Source organism: Electrona antarctica, assembly GCF_951216825.1.
Source record: "Electrona antarctica genome assembly, chromosome: 12".
Classification (NCBI taxonomy): domain Eukaryota; kingdom Metazoa; phylum Chordata; class Actinopteri; order Myctophiformes; family Myctophidae; genus Electrona; species Electrona antarctica.
Window position 1 is genome coordinate 49,387,093 of NC_136793.1, and position 27,636 is coordinate 49,414,728.

Genomic DNA, 27,636 nt, shown 5'->3' on the forward strand with positions numbered 1-27,636 from the left:
AGTTGGAACATAAAATGACTGTAGAGAGAAGCAAACGGAAGGTATGGTACATGGCAGCTTGACATTTGTTCATTCTGTCATCAGTTGTATGGGCAAATGTTAACATACTGTACATATTGTATACTTGCTACCACAAAGGGTGTATCTGTTGCAAACTTGTGTGTTAATGACAAATATTTGTGTTAATTTTAAACAAGACATAATAACCCATATCAATATTATGTACCACCGTCATTAACACATGTTATGTAACTTGTGTTAAACTGCGTTTTGTCAAAAACAAGTCACAGCCTTTCAGAACGCACCCAGGCAGGTTTAGGGGGACAAATATAGCCCTTATCAGCCAGCGCAGAGTGAGCATGCTGTTTACCAGAATGTGATGAGGACAGACCCCTGCAGCACAGAGTCTATCATCAACACATTTGAAGTGTAACTGAATGTGTCAGGGGGTGACAGGCAAAGCCACAAACTAACGGTGGCAAAAAAAGGAAGAGGAAGAAGTTCATGGGTGACTCCCCACCCTTCCGTTCCCCTCTTTTCCCCTCCCCTCAATCGTGGCTATCCACCGTCATCAAGAGAGAAGGATGAAAATCAAGAGGTTATGTCTGATCCTATGTTGAAGAGGAAGACGCCGTGAACATGGACAATCGAACCTTGGCCATCGTCGTGGGTTTTCTGCTCTGTTCCATCCTTGGTGAGAATTTCACTATGAATTAATTATGAAGTACAACATTTTGGGAGTCTTATTTTTCTAAATGTCAATTGATATGAATAATATAAACATTGTACAATAATTATGTATAAAAAAAAATATATAGTATAGTATAGGTTTATAATAAAAGTTAGTTTAGTGTTTGATACCGTATATCACTTAGGAATGAAGGGAAATAGTGCAACCAATAACAAACATGTAAGGGTCATTTATCATTAATAATTGCAAACCAATCCCAAGTCCTGCACCTTATGAAGTACTGATCGTGTGGGTGTGCATGTGCGTGCGTGTGTGTGTGTGTGTGTGTGTGCGCGCGCGCGCCCTAATGATGTGTTCTTTCAGACATGCAGGCAATGGGCCAGGTTATGGATGTGTGTGCTACATGCCATGCCAATGCCACATGTGATGACAAGTCTGACGGCTCTGGGAAAGTGTGTAACTGCATGTATGGCTTTGTTGGAAATGGAAGAACGTACTGTCAAGGTAGGGGTTTGCTGAGGTGGACCTTTTAATTAAGTAATTATAGATTTCCGTTTCACTGTGATTGTGAACTGAAGTTTCGAATGGTGAATCAAAAGTATTCACAATTACAATGATATTACCCCAATCCTGCTCAAGAAATCGCACTGCCAAGCTGTTTCAAACCTATTTTGACATGGTTCTCAACCTTTTAAGGCTGTGACCCCGCAAAATAATCATAATTTGAACTGGGGATCCTCCACCCTGACCCGCACTTGGAATTGTAGGGAATCGGCGATTGAGGCGTTACATTTAGTTTGACTTGGTTCCAAACAATTATTGTGAAAACAGACGGTCAAAGCGGCTATTTTCACAATGTTTGCATCTTTCTTAAATATTATTTGACAATTTGGCCAATGTTTGACCGGTTCTAACCCTGACCCACAGGTTGAGAACCACTGTACTAAGGTGCAAAAATAAAACAAAATGGTTGTTCCTTCTCCCATGCAGACAAAGATGAATGTCAGATAGGAGCCAATAAGATCTGCGGGCAGCACACGTCCTGTCACAACACTTATGGCAGCTACTACTGCACCTGCCTGGCAGGATACAGCCCTACTAACGACATGAACACCTTCATCCCAAACGATGGAACTCACTGCCAGGGTGAGTAGTAGAGATCAGTGGTGGAAAAAGCATAGAAGGTATGCATAAAGTGAGTTGAAAATCGAGTGGCAAAGTAAGTGGCAAAGTGAGTTTAATGTCGTTTAATGCAATCAGATAGAACTTCTCTGTTTGGATGTATGGGCTGTCAAGGCCAGAACGTTTTTTTTGCCACTGAGTAGGCGTTCCCGCATGCCCTCTATTCGCATTTTTTATTTAACCCATTAAGACCAGAGGCTGATTAATATGAACGTATGTTGCCATATCATTGGTTCTCAAACATTTTCATGATAAGGACCCCCAAAATGATTTGTATTTGGTCGTGGACCCCTCCATCTCAACATTATTTTTTCCAGGAACGCAGAAGCAAAGAATTGAGTTAAAAAAATGTCTGCTTTGAAAAAAATATATATTTAAAGATTTGCACAAATGTTCATGATATTTGAATAGCCAACCAATGTGCTATATATATAGCTAAAATGCAAAGATGCTTTCCCGGTTAATAAAGCATTGTGAATTGAATTTATGAGACGGTGTGAATCAAGGTATGGTTTTATTGAGATGCGTTAGTGCTGCTATACTGTATGTACTGGGTGACCCACTGTATCCATGCTTGTGCTGTGCTTTTGGTCGTGCAGATGTGGATGAATGCAGGTTCCCTTGGAGCTGTGGAGAGGGAGGGCAGTGTACAAACCTGGATGGTGGCTTTGAGTGTCGCTGTCAGGTGGGGTACCGTGTAGACCAGGGAACTGAGCCCTTCCACCCGCAGCGAGACAAGGCCTCCTGCAAAGGTAAGGCAAGTTATGGTATTATATCATAATTAATGGATTACGTAAATGTGTTTAAATGTCCAACTGGTGTCTTGTTCAAGACTGTTTAAAAGTAGTATAAGGGATATATATTGGTTATTTGATTTTAATTTTTTGTGGAAAAGGTTGAAACTGTACTGTATATTCAGATAGTTATATCATTGCTATAGTGTATTTGTTCAATATCTCCGTCTCTCCATCTCTTTAATAAACCGAAAATAGTAATATTTTCAGGTCGGTTGCCAATTTCATCCAATCAGGAGACAGTATCTATTTATCAGCTTCCATTTTATAGTGTTACAGATTCAATTTCGTTGGTACTTCCAATTTAATTTGTCTATTAGGCCTATCCTGTATCATTATCATGTGTGATGTGTGATTTATATCATGGCCTGATAATGCATTTTCTGTTTACTAAAGAGCTGGAACCTGTTACTGAACAAAATATTCTTTGCAGTCATCTTCAAATAAGATGTGTGTTTGTGCTAACTTTATTTTGCAATCAGATATGTCATACCACAGCAACTCAGATTGTCGAGTCGCTGTCAGAAAAGTACTGTATACAACATTGTCTTTCAACTTCTTCTGTATGGTGTTTTACAGTAAAACGTTTATTTGTCTGTTGAAATGAGCTCAGTAACTGGAGAATAATGGAACCCACTCCACTGTTCACCACAGACAGGGGTCATGTCAATGAGTTTCGTTGGCCACATTCAACCCATTAAGACCTGAGGCTGATTCTAAAAATGTTTTCTAAATCAGTTTTCTGGTAAACCGTGTGTTTCTACAGTATGTTAGTGGTTCCCAAACATTTTCATGCCAAGGACTCCCAAAATGGTATGTATTTGGCTGCAGAGTCAGACCCCCCATCTCTCCATCTCAAAGTATTTTGTTCCAGAGGCCCCCAGAAGCAAAGATTTGAGTTAAAATGTTTGCTTTAAAAATATAGACATTCAAAGATTCTCACAAATAGGAGGAAAAAAAAGGAGATCTACAAGTTCATAGTTCATAGAGCTTATGGGCAGTATTATGCGTGTCTTAAGTACCAGGTCTTATTACTTAACTTAAGACCTGGAGGTGTGATCAATGCCATTTGGCTATTCTGAGTGGCCAAACAGCATTGACCACGCCTCCAGGTCTTAAGTTAAGTAATAAGACCTGGTACTTAAGACACGCATAATACTGCCCTATATCTCTGCTATTTTTGAATAGCCAATCAAAGAAATCTATACAGATGCTTTTCCGGTTTTAATGGGTTAAACTGTACTGCTCATTTGTCCTTTTCCTTCAGTCGTGGACTGTGGTCAGCCTCAACCAGTAGAGGACACGGTGCTGCTGTCAGCCACGGGGACAACGTATGGCAGTGTAGCAACGTTTGGGTGTGACGATGGATTTCTGTGGAGCAGAGGAGACAACTCCTCTGTGTGTGGAAGCAATGGATCATGGGAAGGCCCAACCTTAGTCTGTGAAGGTAACAACACGAAACACAGCAGTTGACTATATTCATACTTCATACTCGAGGGTAACCCCACCTCCCCTCCTGAGCTTTCATCATAGCTTTCATCATATCATGTTACAGCTTCAGTGTGATAGCAGACCTACAAGTTCATAGCGCGCCACTCGGTGGCGCGCTATGAGCTTGTAGATCTGCTATCACACTTCACATTTGGAAATGATTCATGAAACTCTGAGCCATGGCTTTGTTAGTGCCATGCTACCCATTGAGATGCAGGAATAATAGAACACCAAAACATGGTGGTCTTGAGCCTAATTTATACTTTGTGTGCCCACTTTTAGACCCACTTTTTGACTTTTTTTTTTTTACCAAGACGCCCACAGACGTCCTGGGCACTACATGCGGTAATTCCTAGGACGTCTGTGGACGTTTTGTAAGACAAAAATAGACACTAAGCCAATTTGCTCAGACACTTTGATTAAATTCTCCATTCATTTTCAATGGGAATTTAATGTTTGTGTAGGACGAAATCTACACTAATAGCTGAATGGCGCCCCTCAAAAATAGTTATCAATTGAGGATTTATGGCTCTTTCAGTGCAAGAGGTGTTTGGGCATGGTTGCAGCTGTATGTATATTGCACCTCCCTCAGCTGTCCTCAGGGAGGTGCAAGGCCAAGGCGTGGGAAAGATGGGTGCAACTCGGGATGGCGCAAGAAGCGGTAAAGATGGGTGTAACTCAGGATGATGCAAGAAATGTGAAAGAAAAGAGAAGTGAAGTGATCAACACAGTTGAGAAGTTTTTGTTTGCTGTGTGACGGAAACTACAAAGAAAATGTGAGAAGAAATAATGATACTGAGAAGGAGAGAGTTACGGTACTTGGCACAGGTCAAGTTTTTGGCCTTTCTCTTGCCATGATCCAGTTTTGCAATGGTCTCACTGCCTGCTATGAGGGGAAACCCTGAAGGCAGCTCTCAATGTGTCTTCAGACATTGTAAGGACTTAAACCCTCAATACTTTGTAAACTTGAACTTTGTACCGACCAGCTGCAGATCTGCTCTTTTGTTCCCTTTACACGAAACCTCTTCGCCAAAAATAGCCAGGCTGATTGGTGATTTGGGTATAAGATTGATAATTATTATAAGTAGGATGGAGCCCTCTGGGCGTAGGTCTATAGGCTCTTCTGTCATTGACCATGTTGTAGTAACGTCTCGCAAAGCTCTGTGATCTAGCCAATAAGCTTAGCTTAGCTTACCTATGATAAACCCACAAAAAACAAATGTTGTGTTCCCAACCACATAAACATTATGACCTTTCCTATCTTTAAAATAGACCTAACATCACACAAATCCTGGCACATATGCCACGTGAAGCACTGCCTATCACTCAAGGTGTCTGGTAGACCTACCAGATGTGCCAGAACCGACGCCTCCTCCCAGACCTGTTTGATTTCCCAGGAGCCGCAAGCCCCTCCCAATTGCCATTTGCCAGTTCCATCAAGGGGTCATCCAAAGCTTAAAGCCCAAATCGGGGACCATTGGTATTTGGTCCCTTCTCGAGTTATCCCCGGACAGAGAATCTGCTCGGCGAGATTTGGTGGCTTATAGAATGATGATGATTGTTAGCTTGTCGTTTGCAATCGAAACGTGGATGCAGTGCCAGTGTGCAGATAGGAAGGTCAGTAATGCCAGCAATGCCTGCACAAACTGGCGTTGTTGGACTTGAATGGCAACGGTTTGTGTACTTGGCTACACATTCAGTTTCACTGAATCAAGTGCCCTGATTAAACACCAGCGTATATCCACACTGGAGGAAAAACCTTTCCATTGTAAACGATGTGAAAAGAGTTTCTCTCAGTTGTGTAATCTGAGGACACATCAGTGTATCCACACTGGAGAAAAACCTTTCCATTGCACACTTTCCAGTGTGACAAGAGTTTCACTCAGTTAGGTAGCATGAAAACACACCAGCATCGTCTCCAGACTCTCCACACAGGGGAAAAAACGAACCTAATCTGCAATGCCTTACTTACCACTGTAAAAAAAAAGAGTTACATCCATGAGGGGCATCAATCAGGGTTGACTATAGAGGGTATGCGCATGCATAAAGTGAATGGCAAATCGAGTGGAAAATCGAGTGGCAAAGTGAATTTAATGTTGTTTAACATCGTTTAATGCAATCAGATACGACTTTTCTGTGTGGATGTATGAGCTGTCAAGGACAGAAAGTAGTTTTTTTCCCACTCAGTAGGCGTTGCAGCATAACTTCCGGGTATTATGATGATATCACGCACATACCCTCTATTGGAAAGGAGGAAAAATAGGGGGGAAAATAAACTTTTCTTGTATGCATTCTAGGCTCAACATTTGAAGTCCTTATGCAGCAATCGTATGTCAATTGTCAATAGCTTGTAGAGCTATTGTTCCCTGTTCCCTGCAGAATAGGGATAAGGTCCCTCTGGATCTTCAACAAGAGATTGTCCAGAGGGACCAAAAGTCTGTCCAATTAAAAAAAGAAGGATGCTGCTGAGCAAGAGCAGTGTGCTGGATTTCTGTTCATGAAATATGTTTTTTCATGATTGCTTCAGTTGTCATTGTCCAACGCACCTGCATCTGAACGAAGTGGATGTGCGAATATTTCCTTTGCATAGCTACCTTGAGGAAAAAGTCAGGACAGTCCAAAAAAGGCAAGATTTGCTACCTTGTGAAAACACTGGCCTGGTTCACATGACCTATCAGTGCAAAGTAACAAAGTTCTACCCACAGAGCCAGAGTGATTGCAATAGAATAGATGACTTAAGACATTTAGTATTATAGTATTATAGCCGCAACACTGTTTTTCAAAAATTAAATCATTGTTTCCCCATCTTGATTTTGACAATTGACCTATAGCCAAGCCCCTCCCCAAACTGCTATGGTCCAATCACAGCTAAGCATAACATGGGGTAGACAAACCTCTCCACCAATAGTTTTCTATGATAAAACATTGTTTTAAAAACGCACATATTTTTCCAGTGCATATGGCAGGCCTTGTTGGATTTGGAAGAGATTTGGAAGCTCTGGTTCCAAAAATGAACCAGTATTTAATGTGTAAAATAATTCATTCATTCATTCATTCATTCATACATATGCTTTTAAAATATTACAATGGAGTTTTGACAGGGATCAAGACCTGGAGCTGACTCTACACTCAAATTTCAACCAGAATGTTTAAATGTCGCTCTTCTTCTGCATGTCAACGCTTTGACCCCATGCAGAGGTTGAATGTGGCCCACCTCCTGCAATCCCTCATTCAAAGATTTTGTGGAATAGAACCTCAAAAATGGGCTCGGAGGTGGCTTATCAGTGTAACTCTGGATATCGCAATATGGGTGGGACCAACATCTCCACCTGTACCCCTACTGGACAGTGGGAGCAGGCATCTGTGCTCTGTGAAGGTATGGCCATTTTATTTATTGAAGAACATTCACAGGGCTGTGGTCAATTCACTTTAAATCCACCCAATTCAAAATGTCCAGTGACACTGCACGTCACATAATAATATACATATTCTATATTGATTTCTGAAGACATAACCCTCTCCCTATGTTCCTCCATTGGTTGAAAAGTAAATGGAATTGGTCTTGAAATGATCTCGCTGTGGTGCGTTGTGGCAGGGGTTCTCAACCCGTGGGTCGCGACCCCTCGGGGGGTCGCCAAATTATTTTAGGGGGTCCCCAAATTATTAAAAAAAAAAGAAAAAAAAAGAAAAGATTTTTGTATTTTTTTTTCACGATTTTTCAAAAATAGCAGACCTACAAGCTTGTAGCGCGCCACTCGGTGGCGCGCTATGAGCTTGTAGATCTGCTATTTTTAAATAGCTAAATTATAACAATGCTTAAAACACCAAAAGGGGTTCCCGCCCAAAATGGTTTAAGGTTATTATTGTAGCAGTCAATTTATATTGGGGGTCGGGAGGGGGCGGGGCGGGGGTCCCGAGACGTTGCCAAAGCATTTTCGGGGGTCCCCGGCCAAAAACGTTGAGAACCCCTGCGTTGTGGCACATTATTTCCTTGTAGAGATTTGGTGTGGGAGTCCCCCTGTCATTGAATCTACTGAACAGGTGTGGGATGGCAGCTCAACCCCTGGAAGCACTGTGCAGTATCGCTGCAAAAAGGGCTTTTATGACAAAGGAGGAAATAACCTGTTAGTGTGTAACGAAAGTGGTTATTGGACACAGCCGACACTGTCATGTCAAGGTAATTAAAACAACTCTACAATTTGCTGAAGGTTTGAATCAATTTGAGGGATTCCACTTCAAGATGTTACGCCAGGGGTCATCATCACTTGTGGAGGACATTTTTGTCAAAATTAAAATTTTGCCACATACAAAATGAGCGGACAATAATATCACCAGAAACACATTAAGAGTTAGCCCTGAATAACCATAATAGCTCTGTAACTCAAATGTTCAAATGTGTACACGCACATAATTATGGAGGTCCTTGCTTGCAAATACAATGTTTGAGAATTACTACTGTAGTACTGGTGGACTCCTAATGTGCCATAGTGTCATAGTCAATCAGTGTCATACATTATTCTGAAGAAAACCTACAGTACATACTTGACATTCAGTAATTGGGTCTCAGTAAAAAGATCATTATAATGTGTATAAAAGAAAAGCTAATATTTGCCACAGACAAGGCCAAGTCTTTGCCACGGACACATTTGTCCGTGTATGCACATAATGATGTTACACTGGAGTTGCTTCAAATTATGTATATTTCTGCTGATTTGTGTCTTTCACTGTCTTTAGAGATATTATGTGGGGATCCTCCTATACTGCCTCACACTGGGCAAGTATGGAATGGCAGCTACACTCCAGGAGCCTCTGTGTCTTACTACTGTAAACTAGGATTTTATAATGAGGAAGGAAACGGTATCTCCCTGTGCACAATAAATGGTTACTGGACAAAGCCAAACATCTCATGCAAAGGTAACACTTTATTCCGAAACGTGGAAACACAAAATGTTCTCTGCTCTTTCCAAATCATGTGTGATAGTAATATAGTCATATTATAATCATGATCTATCCTTCCATTTATTTATCCTATGAGTGATTTACAATGAGTTGATGAGTTGAATTAGATTGCTCAAGGGTATGTGCGCACAGGATACACTGGAGACCTTTCAGTCGATCTAACCACTGGTTTAAATGTGAATCCAAGATTAGCTGATCATTTTGGATCTAGAGAAATTATATTTGGTGCATAGTTTCTCTTAGGGATAGAGTCCTTCCGATATCGGAAAAGCTTAATTCCAATACTGCCTAAAATACTGGTATGTCGGTCTACTACTCTATGGGCCGATTCATACTCCTATTTTAGAGCCGAATAAAAGTCGGTTCGGCTCTGTAGAGCCTACAATGTGACGTCATTTGAGGTTCGGGGGGGGGGCTCTTCGGTGCTACTGAAAATTTCTGACGAGCCGAAATCATTTCGGCACTACAGCGCCGAAACAGCGGTAAAATAGGAGTATGAATTGGCCCTAAGCCGATCCGATACCACATAGTAATATACATGTCACACACAGTAATCAATTATTCTGTATTTTGAATGCTTCAGTTGACGTTGCACTACCTGTTTAATATTCTTACTGTACTATTTACATTATTATTTTACTAACTTTTTATTTATTTATTCCTATATCAGTGGTTTTCAAACTTTGTTTAATTTCAAGGACTCCCATAACCCCCACTATAACTCTGAGAGTGTACAAATACAGTAGAGGCACATTTGGTTCCAATTGTACACTCTCAGATTTACAGACCTGTAAGGGTCCATTTGGAACCCCCTCAAGGAACACTGAGAGTTCCCGGACCCCACTTTGAGAACCACTGTCCTAGATATACAGTATATTTTTTAACCCATTCTGGGCGGGAACCCCTTTTGGTGTTAGCATTATGTTATGCTTTAGCTATTGAAAAATAGCAGATCTACAAGCTCATAGTGCGCCACCGAGTGGCGCGCTATGAGCTTGTAGGTCTGCTATTTTTGAAAAATCGAAGAACGACATAGAGACATAGAAACATAGCTTTTTTTCAGAAAACTGTCAGGATGTAGAAGACATTTTTAGAATCTGATCTCAGGTCAAAATCGGATCAGATTTAATTACAGGGTATCAGATCGGTACTCTGTATTGACCGATAGGCAAGTCATGGGCATTGGAATCGGTATTGGGAAGGAAAAAGTCGGTACAGCTCTACTTAGGGTCATATGGTTGACAAATTATGAACAACAATGATTCATGTAGAACCACGTTGAATCTTAAATGTAAAGTGATAAAATACTTGACTTATATGCATGAATGAGTTGATGCCAAATCATGTAAAATATTCATATGGTTATTCTGAAATCATATAATTTTCTCCATGGCTGTAGAAGTCGTCTGCGGTGAGGCTCCTGCCATCTCTAACTCGGTTATGATGTGGGATAGAAACATCTCAGTGGGTTCTCGGGTGTTTTATCAGTGTAACTCTGGATATCGCAGCATTGGAGAAGGAAACTTGGTGTCAATTTGCTCTGCGAGTGGAGAGTGGGATTTGGCCTCTATGCACTGTGAAGGTGATAATGATATTAAACAGTAGGCCTACAGATACTGTACAGATATTCTACTGTTAGACAGATGTTCTTAGCTTGCTTATGATTCTTGATGACTATTTCTATGTATTTGATGTGTTGTTCTTGCTTACTGTAAATCGCTCTGGATTAAGAGTGTCTGCTAAATGCCTAAATTGTAAACCTAATATTTGTCCAGGAGGTATAGTGACCTTAAAACAGTTTATAAAGTATTTTGACAATCAAATGAAAGGAAATTGCCTTGTGGTATCAGTAATCACCTGGAATACCGAGTAATCATGGTAACTCCCTGTTACTTTCAGAATACATAGAATATAGAATGATGATAGAATATACTTTGCAGTGTATACTTACGTGTTACAGCCAGCCTTATATACAATAAGAATGACTTGTGACTGTTTTTTTGTTTTAGAAATTAAATGTGGCAAACCTGTATTTAAACCACACGCTAAAGTTCTATGGAACAACAAATCACACATTGGTAGTGTGGTCTATTACCAATGTGATGAAGGACATTACACCACCAGTATCCAAAATTACTCTGTGTGTGGAAAAGATGGATCCTGGGAGGATATTGACATGTGGTGCGAAGGTGCAACTTCTAATTACCATTAAATGGACAAACATTGTATGTGGCATGTCTGTCCATGTTGATAACCTATTGGCAAACTCATTTCTACATGCAGAGATGAGCTGTGGCTCCCCACTAACCCTTCCTCACACTAAGCTGCTGTGGGACCATTCCAGCAGCCCCGGAAGCGTGGTTTTATATGAGTGTATGGATGGATTTTACCATGACAGTGGACATAATATTTCAACATGTTCATTGTCAGGACAATGGGGTGAAGTGTCTATAACATGCAAAGGTACGGTAACCATACTGTATGTCAAACTGAATTTGATTCAAAAGGAGGACTTTTGTGTGAGTTTATCGTTATTTCATTATTTGTTTTCTCTGCCTTTATTGACAACTTTATGGTCCTTTAGCCTTTGGATGGCAGGAAGCTCACATAATTGCCACACATTTGACTAGCATACATTCCTTCTTTTTGAGGTAACTAGAGCGGTGCTTGTTGGAGCCTCTACACTGTCTACAGTGTTGGCCACTGGCCTACTTGGAACGATGCGAGTTGGAAATGCATGCCCCACCCAGATAGTATGTCTGTGTCCCTTTTATGCCCATATATGGAGTTCTTTGTCAGGCATATGGAGTCTATGCAGACGTCAGAATGATGTCAGAACAGGCCAGCTCCATATATCGACACTGGGCAGGGGCCCTGTCCAGACCCGGGCAGAGGCCTTTTTGGGTCGGTTCTGGACAACCGTGAGTCTGACCAACTCGACACCGGGCACTGCACCCCCTGCTGTGGTGGGGTGGAACATGTGTGTCGAATTTGAAGTCGGTGGGGCGAACGGTTCTCGAGTTAGGTAGATTACAGACGTACACACACACAGAGACTTAATTGGTGCATTTATAGTTAGATGTGCACCATTTGAGTTGTCTGTTTTCTGGAGTAGAATATAATAGAATATACTGTAGTCTTTTGAGTATATGGAGTGAAGGTGTTTTTCGAATCGGTCTCAGTCCTAAATGGGTTAAGACCTGAGGCCCATTCTACAAATGCCTTCTAAATCAGCATTTCTCACACCTTCAAGATTATTTTTTTTGCTCGTAGCGTGGCACGAAGTGACGTGCATGCAGCGAGCTTGTACAGTACATCTGCTATTTTTGAACAGCCAAAGCTAAAATCTGAAATGACAGACAGACAGTTATGACACAGATGCTTTCCCGGTTTTAATGGGTTAAGAGGTCATTTTCTTTCTTCAAATGAATTCAATGAATGACTGAATTAATGAATAAAGGAACCAATCAATCAAGAAATATCTAAATTAAGAGATATAATAATTTTAAAGATAAGAGATAATTTGATTATTACAGTTAAATTCCTTTCTCCAATGTTTTCCAACTAGCCAAGTGCGGTCCAGTGCCGTTCCTTGCCAACTCGGAGGTGGTGTGGCACAACAGGAGTGTGGTGCTGCATCGGTGTGATCCTGGCCACCACAGCTGGAGGGGCAGTAACGTCTCTGTGTGTGGAAGCACTGGGAAGTGGCAGGAGGCCACTCTGAGATGTGTAGGTGAGTGTGGGAAATATAAGCCCCCTTTAGACTGCAGTAAAATCCAGCTCAAATACGATTTATTTCTCAGATGCGAACTTTTCGACTGTTCACACTGCATTTGCACCAGGGACGGATTAGCCCCACAAGGGCCCCTGGGCCGGTACATTTTTTGGGGCCCCCCTAGCGCGCGTGCGCGCAGAAATTTCGAGGTTTCTTGTGTTTTTATCATTTTCTTTACCTAAATTTAACTAAATCAATGGCCAATGAAGGTCCCCAGGAGCTTTTTTCAGGGCCTCAAACCCATTACAGGGCTTTACATTTTCCCAGAAGGGCCCCTCAGAGCCAAGGGCCCCTGGGCCACGGCCCCATTGGCCCAATGGCTAATTTGGCCCTGATTTGCACAAATGCATGTGACTAGATCAGATCTGTCACTGATCTGTGTATTCAGACTGATTTTAAGGCCCCATTTACACTGGCAGCCAGCCAAATCCAGCCTGAATCAGATCTGTGCCACATCCAGATTGGAATCTGATTTGTTCTAGTCTAAATACAAACAAGTCACATGGAATCTGATTTTTATTTATTTTTTGTGTGGTTGGATCAGGTTACTGCGTTCAGACTGAGACGGAGCTCCTGAAATCAGATTCGAATGAGATTTGAAATCATCTCTCAAGTCGCAGAAAGTAACGTAACTTAAAGTAACTTATATCTTACAGAAACCAAACCAGCAATCAATGACTTGATTGTTTTTAATGAGAAGTGTCTGCGGTGGAAAGCGGAGAAATATGACGAGGATACAGAAGATTATACAGTAAGTCAGGAGTTTTCTTTTTTTTTTAAGATTTGTTTTTGGGGGTATTATGCCTTAATTATATTATTATGCCTTAATTATGACAGTAGACTGACAGGAAATTGGGAGAGAGATGGGAAGTGACACACAGCAAAGGTCGTCTGGATTGGGATTCGAACCTGAGACACGCTGTCAGGCTGCATTTGCAGCCTAGGTGCCCAAGACCACTATACACGTCCCTGGGCCTTTATTGGATATATTAATGAATAGGACAGGTCTTTGCAGAGCCTTTCTCTTGCATATTTGTACTATTTTGCACTACAATGTTTTGTATTGTGCTTTTGTATTCTTTTGTGTGTATGACGTCTGTTTGATTTGACTTGACTCTCTGCGTCAAGATATATCTTCATGTATCTTCACTATCTAGCAACCATTGGAACTGACCCTTTTATGTGGAATCATACCACAGGTGATATACGTGGGCTCCAGAGAGTATCAGGGATCCTTTCACGATAAGAGGAAGCACTTTCTCAGCTCCAGGGACGACCAGTTGGACCTCTGTCTCAATCTCCTGCCTGTCACCAACTATACCATCTCCATCACTGCACTCTCTGCAAAGTTCACAACTATAGCCACAGCTAATACGAGCTTACAAGGTACAGTACGACCTACGACGTTCGACACTTTGTTTTGTGCAGACTCAATAGGTTTACCTTATCTAATTTAGACAAATCAGATGTTTAAAGATGTTAAATACTAGGATTTAGTTTGAGAGTAGGAAGTAGGAAGATAAACCACGCGAAAACAGACAGTAATCAGATATATCATTATTTTGGTAATTTTCCTTTCATTCCAGTACCCAGAGCACCGGTTGTATCATATGAAGAATTTGAAACTCCATTGCCTATGTTAAGGCTATACAGATCCCCCAGCACACTGGACCCAATCAGGTAACACAATATTTCTGACTTGATCTTCTTGAGGCGAAGATTTAATTTTTAATTTAATTTTTTAATTTTAATTTTTTATTTAGCTATTCATGTCAGTGGAAGTTGCTCAGTGGCGTTTTGAAGCACCCGGAAGACTGCCGGAAGTACCGTCTTAGAACGTCTACTTCCGCATTTGACCACCACATTTTGGTGGTCAAATGCGGAAGTGCAACCGAGCGCTCAATGTTAAAGCCCAGCTGCACGGGGTTTCCCGGTCATGAATCCACGGGTCCGCCTGTAGTCCCTCCTCCTACCACTAGGGCCCAGAGCTTCAACGTTGAATAGCCTCACTGGCCCCTTGGTCCAGAGGACGTGTACCGGAAACCCCCTTAGGAAGACCCCCAGAAGGCATCCGTACTTGATGCTTGAACCACCTTAGCCCATTAAGACCTGAGGCCGTTTCTACAAATGTCTTGTAAGGTGACCACCGAAACAGTGGTTAGTAAAAACAGAGAGATGTGATTGGGCGAGCGGTGAGTCGCTTACCACCGCAGCGTGGTGTCATGTTGTAGTTTTCGGAGGTCACCTCATCACCTAAGACTGGAGTATGAATAGGCCTTGACAGTTTTCTGAAAAACATTGTATGTTTCTATATCAGCAATCTGGGAACCCATTGACAAAAAAAAATGTATTGTACATTTGGCCGATGATCCCCATCTCAAAATATTTTAAAGCAAAGATTTGAGTTAAAAATGTTTGCTTAAAAAATATATATATATTCAAAGATTTTCAACATTTTTCAAAAATAGCAGATCTACAAGCTCACTTGTAGCATGCTATTTTTGAATAGCCAAAGTATAAAATAATGTAATTATTAATTAATTTAAACTTGTTAAAATCTGCACAGATGCTTTCCTGCCAAGTAAAGGAGCAGGCTCATCTACTCTCGCAGGCTCATCTACTCTCGGCTCTACTCTCTCCCGGATGATTGAAGCCTCTTACCTTATCTCTGCTGCTACCCCATGCTAACCACACCCCTGAGACAACTCATTTTGGCCGCTTGTACCCATGATTTGTGAATAAAGAGATTATTATTTTTCTCAGTTTGTACCAGGTGTTTGTGCTGTCAGTTGAGGGGACGATGGTTTTTGACTGTAGCGCACCCGGGAGCCCGGATTTCTCCCCCAAAAGGAAGTACCAAGCGCAGTATGTCGCCGCCCAGTTCCACATCATACATGTTGGAAAAGAAATGAACTTCACTGTGGGAGATGGTCTCTACTACGATGGCTTCTACAATGCTCCACTGGAGCATGGCAGGGACTATTACATCATCTTAAGAGCTGTCAGTCAATGGAAAAGGGTTGGTCCAATAGTTATTTAGTAAAAGATTGTTCTTGATTTCACTGTAAATAGAATGAAAATTATATCCCCAGTCGCAAAATAACTTCTTACATTTAAGACAGTGGTATTAACTTACAGTACCTATAGCCTATATGTTTACTCTCTCTCTCTCTCCCCCCCTCTCTCTCTAGGCTTTTAAAAGTTCTTGTGTTCTATGGGCTAAAGTAAGAGGTAAGCATATTTGGGAAGTTACCTTCCAAAATAAATAATAAGTAAACCTTTCTGTCCTACTGAAAATATTCAGAAAATATTATCGATGAGTATTCAAAATCTATGAATATAAACACATGAAAGTATATCTGTATAGTTCTGAAATACAATCAGTGGAAATGAACACACAGACATAACAAACAGACACTTTGTCACAGTCATACAAATACAATTTATACAGAAGTGGACACCACGGACATTTTAAGCCTTTTATTAGGTGCTAGTATATAAAACCGACTAACGTTTCGACCTATGCGGTCTTCATCAGAAGACCGCATAGGTTGAAACGTTAGTCGTTTTTGTGCTGCTCCAGTGTCCTCTCCTCCTTCTGCATTAAGTGTCCTTGTTCCTGTGATGCACCGGACCAGCCGTTCCAGGCTTGAGGCCCGTTGGTATACTCCCTTTGTTCTTAAACACAATTTATACTTAAGGCATGTATAAATTCAGGCAAGGGCCGGCAACTTTATTTGTACGCCACATATACACTGAGGCAATCCAATGTGCTTCACTGAATAATACAGATACAATACTAACGTAAAATATTACAGTGGTCCGGGCATTTAGCCTGACGGCGTATCGCGGGTTCAACTCCCGATCCCGACGACCTTTGCTGCGTATTACTCTGTCCCTGCCTGTCTCTCTCTCCCCATCTCCCCATCAGTCTACTGATCACTATCAATACATGCAGAAAAAGCCAAAAATATCTTTAAAAGGTGCAACAGTACCTACAAAAACAAAATTATACTCACACTTTTAGAACGATTATTATTATTATTTTTTGGCTTTCGTCTTTATTTTATATTTTTTATGGAGGGACAGACAGTAGGCTGACAGGAAATGGGGAGAGAGATGGGGGGGTGACATCCAGTGAGGGCCGTCGGGATCGGGAGTCGAACCCCCGGCACACTGCCAGACTGGATTACCAGCCAAGGTGCCTGGACCACTGAGCCATGGCCCAGGCCTTGAACCTGGTGTACTTTCTTTTTTGTTTGTGTGCCCTTAAAGAAAAATCGCACCTGTGTGAAGTGAGCGGTGCGGTGCAACTATACATATATTGTTTGTTATACTGTGCTGCTCTGTACTGTATTGTACTGTACTGTACTGTGCTCTGTACTGTACTGTGATTATTTTGGGAAAAAGTCTTTGAAACATCTAGACCCCCATGAACATGGCCAGTGTGCCGGCAACCCTCCCCATGTCCGAAACGGTGGAGAAATGACAGAGTTACCCTGTGGGGGTCCTCGGTGGGGGTTCCCCGGGTGGTCCCCGGAAAGAATGTGCCCAGGACCCCCATGAACGCGCCCGGGATGCCGGCCGGGTTCCAGCGAGCCTCCCCGTGTTCGAAATGGTGGAGAAATTAGAATTTTTCAGTAGCACCGAAGAACCAACTTTAGGACGGTACTCGCCCCCCCGAACCTCAAATGACGTCACATTGTAGGCTCTACAGAGACTTTTATTCGGCTCTAAAATAAGAGTATGAATCGGCCCTTACCGTGTGGGGGTCCTCAAGGGGGTCCCCGGGTGGTCTCCGGAACGAACGTGCCCAGGGCTCGTACTGTAGCGTAGTCTGTGCCACTTTACGTTGTGCTGTACTCTACTGGCCACTGTAGGGTGTGGGGGTGTCCGTAAACATACATACACACATAGCTGCGTATTGGAGCGGAGGCACCGCTCAAAAAGAACATATCTTCTAACTAACAATACACCGCAAATTCTTGTCAGCCGGCGATACAGCCGTGCGAGTTGTGCGAAATCAGCCTGATGTATTTTGGTTCTTGTTCCAGGTACATCTTATGTAATGAGGGTGTCATCTCTGTCAGCTGCTGGGTCAATAGGACTGATAGCCTTGGTGATTTTTGGTGGATACACCTACATCTGGTAAGTCTGTCTGTCTGTCTATCTGTATGTACTGTACAGTGGTGGAAAATGTATACTCAAGTAAAACTATAAATACTACAATATAGAAATACTCTATTACAAGTTTGTCTAGAATTCAAAGGTTTTGGCATCACAATGCACTTAAAGTACCAAAAGTACTCAGCAGAATGTCAATGAGCAGAATGTCCCATTTCAAATTTTCAAATGTGCGGTTAATGTAATGTTTTGTAACTAAGTAAAAGTAAAAGTACATCAAATCAAATTTCAGTACTTAAGTAAATGTAATTAGTTACATTAGCAACTGAAAGTATGGCACCCCATATCTTGCAAGTCTGATTGAACCCTACAAACCCTCCCGCACACTCAGATCAGCCAACGCAGGGAAGCTGTGCTATACTAATACTATATATTATATTTTCAGACTGACAAATCTGTTTTTCTTTTTTCTTTTAATTGTACTGTTATACATTTTGTTTTTTAGGTTTGTGTGTTTGTTCAGAAACATGGATCATGCTGTACTGCATTTTATGATTTGTAATTGTGATGTCATTTTTGCCTGGACCCCAGGAAGAATAGTCTCCACTACGGTGTAGACTAATAAAGATCCTTAATAAACTAAACTAAACTAAACTGGAAGTACCTTCACTAAAAACACTGCGACAATGCTCCACACGTCACAAACTCTTCTCCCTTCTGGCTCCAAAACTATGGAATGCACTTCCTATTACAATCAGAACTGCAGCCTCACTCCCAATCTTCCACCGTAGTCTGAAAACCCACCTCTTCAGACTCCATCATGGCCCGTAGCACTTGCCCTAGCCTCGACGACCTTACAGGCGTACGCAAAGGCTCAACTTATCGTATCGCTCTGGATTAGGAGCGTCTGCTAAATGCCTGAATTGTAAATTGTAGTTACTTTCCACCACTGGTACTGTATGTACTTGTCTGTCTGTCTGTCTGTCTGTCTGTCTGTCTGTCTGTCTGTCTGTCTGTCTGTCTGTCTGTCTGTCTGTCTGTCTGTCTGTCTGTCTGTCTGTCTGTCTGTCTGTCGAGCGACCATATTATTACATGTTATTTCTGTTGTTTTGCATTATGTTTCATTGCATTATGTATTACCATATATGATCAAATATGTATTGACCTGTAAATAGTATTTATACCACCAGAGTATTGTACGCAGTGTTATGGGTCTATTTATAGTGACTCATAGGAATAGATTATGTGACAACCAGGTATAGTCTGGTGACCACCGGAGAGACAGGTGACAGCCGGAATGTAGACGGCACCCGGGTGAGCAGTATGGGTTAGCGCCCCAGCCTGTGTCCTCCATGAGGAGGAAGCCCAGAAACCATTGGTGAGGCCTTTAGGAGGGCCATTATAATCCACCACTCCTGAATGAAGTGCCTGGTGCTGGGAGTCTGGTGCAACGCACAGGTCCTGTGCCTGGTGAGAGCAGGAGTGGACCTGGTGAGACGTAGGAGGGGCCCAGACAGGAGTCAACCCACAGAGCCTAGTCCTTCCATGAGCCAGAATCTTGTTCTCCCAGTCCTGGCAGAGTAGTTCCGGAGCATCGGATTGTGTGGCCCTGGTTTTTCCCAAATGGGACTGATTGAGGCTAGCTACTGGGACGTAAGGCGGGACTTGATCACCCCGGCTGGGTCACCTGAGTGAGGGGTATGATGTTCGAGAGACCCGAAACCCAGATGACCTTGGGATACATCACTGAGGATACGTCCCAGGTCCATCCATGCGATGGTTTTTGTTATATGCACAGGGATACATAATATATTAATTATTATAAAAATAATCTTATATAATGTTAGTTCATCTCCTGGTGATCTTGTACCTTGTCTTCCAGGTTCTTCAAGAAGGCATGACACCGCCTATCTCGCCTCGTACATACTGAAAACTCGACACTCCGAGAGGAGCATAAGGTTATGTTCCTTGGACTTACAGCACATGAAACTCTCATCTTTCTTTTTTCCGTTCACTTCACTCTCAGTTGTTCTTTTCCATGTGGACTTCTTTGGTCACAAAAGTGCTCTCAGGACTCTTGCCTGGAGCCCTCTGGACTGGATGCCACTTTGACTATGCTTGCCCCCCTTGGTTCTCCAACATCCCAATGTCACTAAAGACCAGTGGTGTGTTCTACCGTTATACGCTATATACGCTATCTGCTGTGCAGACATTTGTGAAAGAAAGCGTATACCATCTGCTAACCATTTCATCATTGACCACGCACAAGTGTATAGCCTATACGTGCGAATGTTGTGTAGGGAATGATTATCGTATGGCCTCGGGCCTCCGAAAATACCTAGAACACACCAGTGCTTCAGAGTCCAGACCTCCCAAAACCAAACTGATTCGACTACTTCTTGGCCTGCGGTCCATGACATATATTTCCAACACTTTGCTATGTCTCAGGGTAGAAGACGGGGTTAAGCAATTAAAATTAGGATTGGTTTTCAAGACTGTCAAAGGGGCTCTGCCCTCAATGCCCTCAATACCGTCATACCTGACTAACTACCTCACCAAAGTGAGTGACTTCCACAGCCACAATACTAGAGGGATCTGTTACCAACTGTCTACTAGTAACAGCGATCTGTTACCAACTGTCTACTAGTAAATTCTCTTTCTACTGCACTGCCACCAAAGTGTGGAATGCCCTGACACCATCTCTTAAAATATGTGGATCACTGGCCTCCTTCAAAACAGGCCTGAAAATCCATCTTTCAGGAGGCCAAAAGGGGAGGTAAACTCACCTCTCCTATAAAAAGGTGATGGCATTCACTGTCTACAGTTTTCACCCCCTTTTTGTAATTTTTCTACTTTGTACATATAGTTTTATATTTGTTGTTGATATAGTATTTTGATGTTATTTTTATGCTATCTTGACTAATTGAATATAGGACCACAATGGAACAGTCTCCAGGACTTTCTTGTGTTATCCTTTTAGCTCAAATGTCTGACTGTGCATCGTACTGTTTACATTTCTGTCTAATAAAGTATTCAATCAATCAATCTTTCCTTGTTTGGTGTACATTGAAGGACAACCTTCAACACCTGGTTGATGTTGGCATTCTCAGCACATGTCCAAGCCACCTCTGTTTCATCTGTTCTATGAAGCATGTGGACTATGAAGCACCAAGAGGTCTTTGTTGAAGATCTTATGGGGACAAAATGTCATTTTTCATGAAAATACAGCCGAAAACCATGTCGTCAAGTTTTTTTTTCATCTTTTATTTTTAATCGTCGAAAATCATGAAAAACAAGATACTATAGTATGTCGTCGAAAACCCTGAACTATATGTACTGTATGTCGTTTTTTTTTCATGATTTTCATCTGCTTTCAAATTTGAGAAATTTATAATGGGGGTCAATGGCAGATTTTGGCACGTCAAAAAAATCACTTTCACCTTGAAACTCCATTCACACTTTTTATAATTCAGCTTACTATGGACACACATGCTGGAACCTTTTACTTTGAAATGTTTTGTAGTTTTTGAGTTTTTTAACTTTTAACGTCAATGGCAATAGCACAAACTTTGGCACGGTACTTGTCCTACATACTTACACCTAGAAACCCCTTTCAAACTTTAAAATGAATGTTTGGCTGAAAATTAATCTTTGAAAAGTTTCTGTTTTTTAGAAATATAGGCTAGTGCTTTCAAATTTGAGAAATTTACAATGGAGTTCAATGGCAGATTTTGGCACGTAAAAAAATCACTTTCACACTTTCAAACTCTATTCACAATTTTTATAATTCAGCTTACTGTGAATACACATGCTGGAACTTTTTACTTTGAAATGTTCCAGGGGGGCAACACACTGATAAAGCATTACACTTGTTTACAACAGGGTTCACCTTTTTCAATTCAACAGACGTGAAGACAGAATTAGTCACTCTGATATAGTCTAGTCTGGTAACTGCCTTTCTGACAGAATTACCATCTGATTAATGCATTTCTACATTGGTTGTTTGTGAGATGATGTTCATGTGCCATATGTCCAGACATCATATTTTTCACGTCACGTTGAACTCTGTCCCGGTTTTTAGTTTTGTTTCTCCGCCGTATATCTGGTTTAGCTATGGAGCCAGCATATAGATAAGAATTGTTTTGCCCAGTCTGTGAAAAACTTGTTTTCATCCATCCGGCCTTGGGGTCTATCTATGCTCCAGACGTCTCCCTCCTAGATAGAAATGGGTTTCTCTTCACTGACTTTGTACTACAGATTAATTACATCTAATTACATCTTAATTACATCTCCAAAGATTCATGTTTCCTGGATTTACAGGAATTAAGGTTTCTCTAGAATTTGACACGTCAGTATTGAATGTGATAAATACTGTGTCCATTTTGTGATACGTTGGGAGAACTCTTCGATGCTGTTTTGGACGTACATTCCTTCTCCCCAGAATATAATGGAATATATATAATTTTAAAACTTATGCTGCTGGTGTCTCGACTCATTTCATTGCGTTGTGTCAAAGCTTCTTGGTTTTTCATTATTAAGGTGATTGTATTTCCATCCTTAAAAGGTTTATTATTATAGTATACATGTTTCTATAAGGTTAACACAATACCATAAAGTTAAGGTTTCATATTCATTCACAGATTGGTAATACATCTCTTTGATAAAGATACAAGGTACATTTTGACTTGAGTACATTTACTCTATTACATTTTACAACTACTCTTCCCACCACTAAATTAATGGTTGAACTCCACATTCCTCTACTCAAAGGTTATCTGTATGGTTAATGGCTTTGAATGCTTATATGTCTGAGTATAATACTCTCATTACTTGCATTCTTTTGATGATTAGCACCTGGTCCTTCGAAATTATTGTGTTGGGTTATTAATATTCATAATTATCATAAAAAACATTACTTCTCATGCCTTGGATGGCAATAAGCCTATCTCACAGAATTTCCCCGCCCCCTTTTTACGCCCCCTTTCGGGGCTAGTGGTGATAGCGTGACGTCACTCCATAGACACTACATGTTAACAGAGGTTATTTAAGAAGTCTACAACTTTTGTTTTCTCAAGGTAAGGTTTGTTCTATCTGCTTCATAATAATATTGGTCTGTCACATTTTTACATTAGAAAATGTACTTAGATTCTCCAGAGAAAAAAACGTGTAAATGCTAATGTTAAATGACACCACTATCTACCGGAAGTGGGTGTGGAAAGTGGGCTGTGAGATAGGCCTATTGGATGATTTGAGGCATTTTCTTCCAAAAATGTGTTTTGCAAAAATCCACCTGTTGGTGGCGCTATAACAGGCCAATGTGAAAACGGTGGGATATATCCCTCAGCCTAGTAGGGCAGTCTGTGAAAGATTTCACGTAAATTGCACGCTCCTTTCCTGATTTGAGGCTTTTTATTCAAAACGGGCCAATCCTGAAAACTTTGAAAGCCACTGTTAGCCAATTAGGATTAGCGGGGGCGGACTTGTAAGAAATCAGCAAGATTTGGCTTTTAGTGACTAGTTTCTGAATTTTGGTGTGGTGTTATGTATGGTTATAAGGTTTTCAAAAGGCTGTGCAAATGCGTTGGGCGCGTCCCCTAGTGGTCTGTTTGCACAGACTCAAGTATTGGATACGTATAGGTATGGTTGAAAACCAAAATAATTGATAAAAGAGATTTTTCAATGGATTCTGTTACTATTGGGTGTGCGAAATAACATACTAAATCTTTTGGAACAACGGACAACCAGAAAGGCATCGTTTTCAAGATGGCGTCCACGTGGCTAAAATGAGCTAAAATGCCTATAAACTGGGATTTAATATGTAAAAAATCACAACAATTATGCACTTCGTAACTACTTTTTGAATTTTGGCATGGTGTTGGGTATGGGCATAAGGTTTTCAAAAACCATTGCAAACTAATTTGGCTCGCCCCTAGTGGTCGGTTTGCAATGAAACCACTATTAGATATGTCAGTATATGGTTGGAACACCAAATAATTGATAGAAGAGATTTTTCAATGGATTCTGTTACCATTGGGTGTGCTAAATAACATACTAAGATTTTACGGAAAACAAACCACTTGAAAGGCATCGTTTTCATGATGGCGTCCACGATGGCTGCCGGGATGGCGTCGGCCAGATTCCCGGAAAAGCTTGCCCCAGCGGCATTCTGCCGCGTGGGTGGAGCTTCTTTTCCATCCATCAGCTGTCTAAAAAACGGAAATGACGCAAAACGCAATTCCTTTGGCCGCGCATGGAAGTTCAAGTGTAAGTTCAAGTGTAAGTTCAAGTGAAAAAACGACAATGTCGTTTTTTCATGATTTTCATCTTTTTTTCAAATAGTCCAAAATCACGAAAAACGACATGCTATAGTATGCCGTCCGAAAAGAATTATAACTGTGGCATGCTACTAGTCCTACATACTTACACCTAGAATCCCCATTCAAACCTATTTAGGTTCATCTTACGGTGGACATGTTTGCCTGAAAAGGAATCTTTGAAATGTTTCATAGTTTTAGAAATATAGTGCTTTAAATTTGAGAAATGTATAATGGCAGATAGTGGCACGTAAACAAATCATTCACCTAGAAACTCCATTCACACTTTTTATAATTCAGCTTTCTGTGGAGACACATGCTGGAACTTTTTACTTTGAAATGTTTTGTAGTTTCTGAGTTATTTAAGTTAAACGCCCAATGCATTCCCAATGGCAATAGCACAAACTTTGGCATGCTACTAGTCCTACATACTTACACCTAGAAACCCCATTCAAACCTATTTAGGTTCATCTTACGGTGGACATGTTTGCCTGAAAAGGAATCTTTGAAATGTTTCATCGTTTTAGAAATATAGTGCTTTTAAATTTGAGAAATTCAGAATGGGGGTCAATGGCAGATTTTGGCAAGTAAAGACTTGAGTGGGGTTTGAACCCACAATCTACAGATCATGCAGCCAGTGTGCTAAGTCACTGATCTACTTGCTACCTGCCACAATACAGTCTGCTGTTCCCTTTGAGTACAACATTGATAAAAAAATAAAATAACAGGAGATTTGTCTATTGTTTCTTTTGCTGTTGTTTATCTTTAGACGTTCGAATGTTTATGAACCACAATGGAAACAAGTCTCTGGCTCTTCTGTCATTATCTATTCGGCCTTTTAAGAGCAGCATGCACAGTGTCTCACTGGGTACAGAGCCTGCCTGGGAATCAGGAGGCTGCAGGTTCAAGTCCTGGCTCTGACATAGTGTCCCAAAATCATGAAAATATGACAAAATATATTATGCCGTCCCAAACCATGGACTATATAGTATGTCGTTTTTTCATGATTTTATTTTTTTTTCCAAATCCTCCAAAATCACGAAAAACGACATGCTATAGTATTCCGTCCGAAAATAATTATAACTTTGGCATGCTACTAGTCCTACATACTTACACCTAGAATCTTAGCTTAGTTTACCTTGGCTTCATTCAAGTCAGTCTGAGTCAACTGATTTTCATCCGGCTGGCTGGCACTGCTGGCAGTTAAGATTTCAAAGTCAAAAGCATGATAACCTGATTGGCCAAACTGAGAAGGAAATTCATTGGCTGTTCATGGCTGTGCATTGCACTGCTTTGTTTACAATGTTTCTATATTTAAATAAACTATAATATAATATTGCATTTGACCGTAGGCTACATTTGACTCTTGTGTTATATTCTTGTGAAATATTCAGTAAAGTATTATTGTGCAATATTCAGTAAAGTATATAAAAGAGCTCAAAGGCTACATATTCAGTCAGACAACTCATCCCGAAAGTGAAGACAACTCACCCCGAAAGTGGCCGAAAGTGAAGACATCTCACCCCCGAAAGTGAAGACATCTCACCCCTGGTGAGTTGTCCGGACGTTCGGGGTGAGACGTCCGGACAACTCACTTGGAGGGGCAAAAAGGGTGAGTTGTCTTGTTACCGTCGGAATAACGTGTTCCTTCCACATGCTACATCCGGCCAGGGAAATTCCCCCCTGTCAGGTGAAAAGAAGCAGCTTGGACTCCTCATGCATAGAAGGAGGCATGAGGTCAGTCCACTGCTGGTGGATGGAAAACAAGCTCCACCTCCGCAGACTTTTTGCGCGACGGCCAAAAAACGATGGAACCGGCTCCGGATCCGGAAATGGACCCGGTTCCGAATCCCAACCCTAAGTGTAGCCCCCATCAGGCAAGCGGTAGACGGCAATCCGGACTTCATTTTAGTGGACGGGAGCAGGACGGCATGGCAGCCAGAACCGGCGACGGTAACGGCAGACGGCGTCAATGTTAAAATATTTAATCTTTTTACCGTTCCGTGCCATCCAGCAGGTTTTGACGTTTTGCCGTCTACGGTAGACGGCAAACGGCAAAACCTGCTGGGCGGCACGGAACGCTAAAAAGATTACATTTTTAAGCGGTAGACGGTCTACCGCTTGCCTGATTCCATGTGAATGCAGCATATAGAGACAAATTGGTTCACTCATCATCATCTGGCCCTGACGTTCCACCTAGGCTGTCCCTCAGGGGCAACTAAAGATGTGGACGATGTGCACAATGTAACAATACCACCAATTGCAAATTCTTCTCACATCCTTTGACAGGTAAAAAGTATACACAAAAGAGACTCATCAAACTGTAATTTCACAAATGTGGTTTACATGCTAAGCTGTCCTTGTGGTAAAAAGCTTACATTGGCCAAACAAAAAGATGCCTAAACAACAAGATTATCTGAACACAAAACTGCTATACGCACAGGCAACATTGAATAATGCCCATGGCTGAACAATATCTTGAGGCTAGTCATGGTTCACCCTCATCTCTGCGCTTTGTAGGGGTTGAACAAGTTACCACCACCAGAGGGGGGTAAACTACAAACCCTTTTTGTAATATGTTTTGTTGTTCTTGGAGTTCCTGATGTTTAATCTGCCTAATGTATTTAAGGTTTCTGTGTGTTCTTAGTCCCTGATGTGGTTTTCTGTGCCCCTAGACATTTATATTTGTATAGGCCTATATTGTATTTAATATGCAATGTATAAAAAAGAAAATGTCTGACTTTTACATGATCTGTGATGTTTGTACTGATTATATTGTGAACTTCTAACTGTGATGCTTTGTAATTGATTACAATTGATTGATTAAAATTGATCATTGATAATAAGTAAGGACCTCCCCTCTACACAGGTGGGGATGATCAAAATGTTGGTTTTAAAAGAGGAACCCACATCCCCAGTATCACTTTGTAGTCTGCTCTGAAGAAGGCTCTGCCGAAACGTATCAGTGTTCTTAAATAAACATGAGAAATTGCATCTGAGCCAGTCGTGCATCGTTTTTTTATTTTGGAGTGCCACTTAGTTGGTTTATGAGTTGTTAGACAGACAGACAGACAGACAGAGACAGCTGAAGTCATCAGGCAGGCCAGGACTGTTCCAATGGCCAATCTCTGCCTGGCAGTTGCTGCTGTCATGACTACAATTTGAACATTGTCAGTTGATAATACAACACACAACACTTATTCTCCATCCCAGATGATCCTGCCCAACCCAAACATATCTACAGAAGAAATAGACGCCTCAAACATCACCAGGGAATTCATACAGGGTTGAAGCCCTCTATACCAC

The 27,636-nt window shown here is 41.3% G+C and overlaps 1 protein-coding gene across 3 annotated transcripts; it reads left to right on the plus strand.

Annotated features, from left to right (window-relative positions):
* The first annotated feature begins 480 nt into the window (after nucleotides 1-480).
* Nucleotides 481-22,443, plus strand: susd1 (sushi domain containing 1). Of its 3 annotated transcripts, XM_079516317.1 has the most exons (19): nucleotides 481-694; nucleotides 1,055-1,195; nucleotides 1,682-1,837; nucleotides 2,473-2,625; nucleotides 3,935-4,114; nucleotides 7,355-7,534; nucleotides 8,156-8,335; nucleotides 8,893-9,072; nucleotides 10,517-10,699; nucleotides 11,127-11,306; nucleotides 11,401-11,580; nucleotides 12,686-12,850; nucleotides 13,549-13,643; nucleotides 14,092-14,278; nucleotides 14,479-14,572; nucleotides 15,656-15,911; nucleotides 16,084-16,123; nucleotides 17,947-18,040; nucleotides 19,899-22,443. In XM_079516317.1, the coding sequence occupies exons 1-19, from the start codon at nucleotides 640-642 to the stop codon at nucleotides 19,915-19,917; spliced, it is 2,718 nt and encodes a 905-aa protein (XP_079372443.1). In that variant the 5' UTR covers nucleotides 481-639; the 3' UTR covers nucleotides 19,918-22,443. The 3 variants fall into 3 exon arrangements, with proteins under 3 accessions (XP_079372443.1, XP_079372444.1, XP_079372445.1); XM_079516318.1 differs by lacking the exons at nucleotides 11,127-11,306; nucleotides 11,401-11,580; XM_079516319.1 differs by lacking the exons at nucleotides 10,517-10,699; nucleotides 11,127-11,306; nucleotides 11,401-11,580 and having other exon boundaries at nucleotides 482-694.
* Nucleotides 22,444-27,636: the final 5,193 nt, after the last annotated feature.

Coding starts and splice junctions, on each gene's coding strand:
- susd1 (XM_079516317.1), top strand. CDS start 640: ATGGACAATCGAACCTTGGCCATCGTCGTGGGTTTTCTGCTCTGTTCC. Junction 695..1,054: donor TCTGCTCTGTTCCATCCTTG/GTGAGAATTTCA, acceptor GTGTTCTTTCAG/ACATGCAGGCAATGGGCCAG. Junction 11,307..11,400: donor TATTGACATGTGGTGCGAAG/GTGCAACTTCTA, acceptor TTCTACATGCAG/AGATGAGCTGTGGCTCCCCA.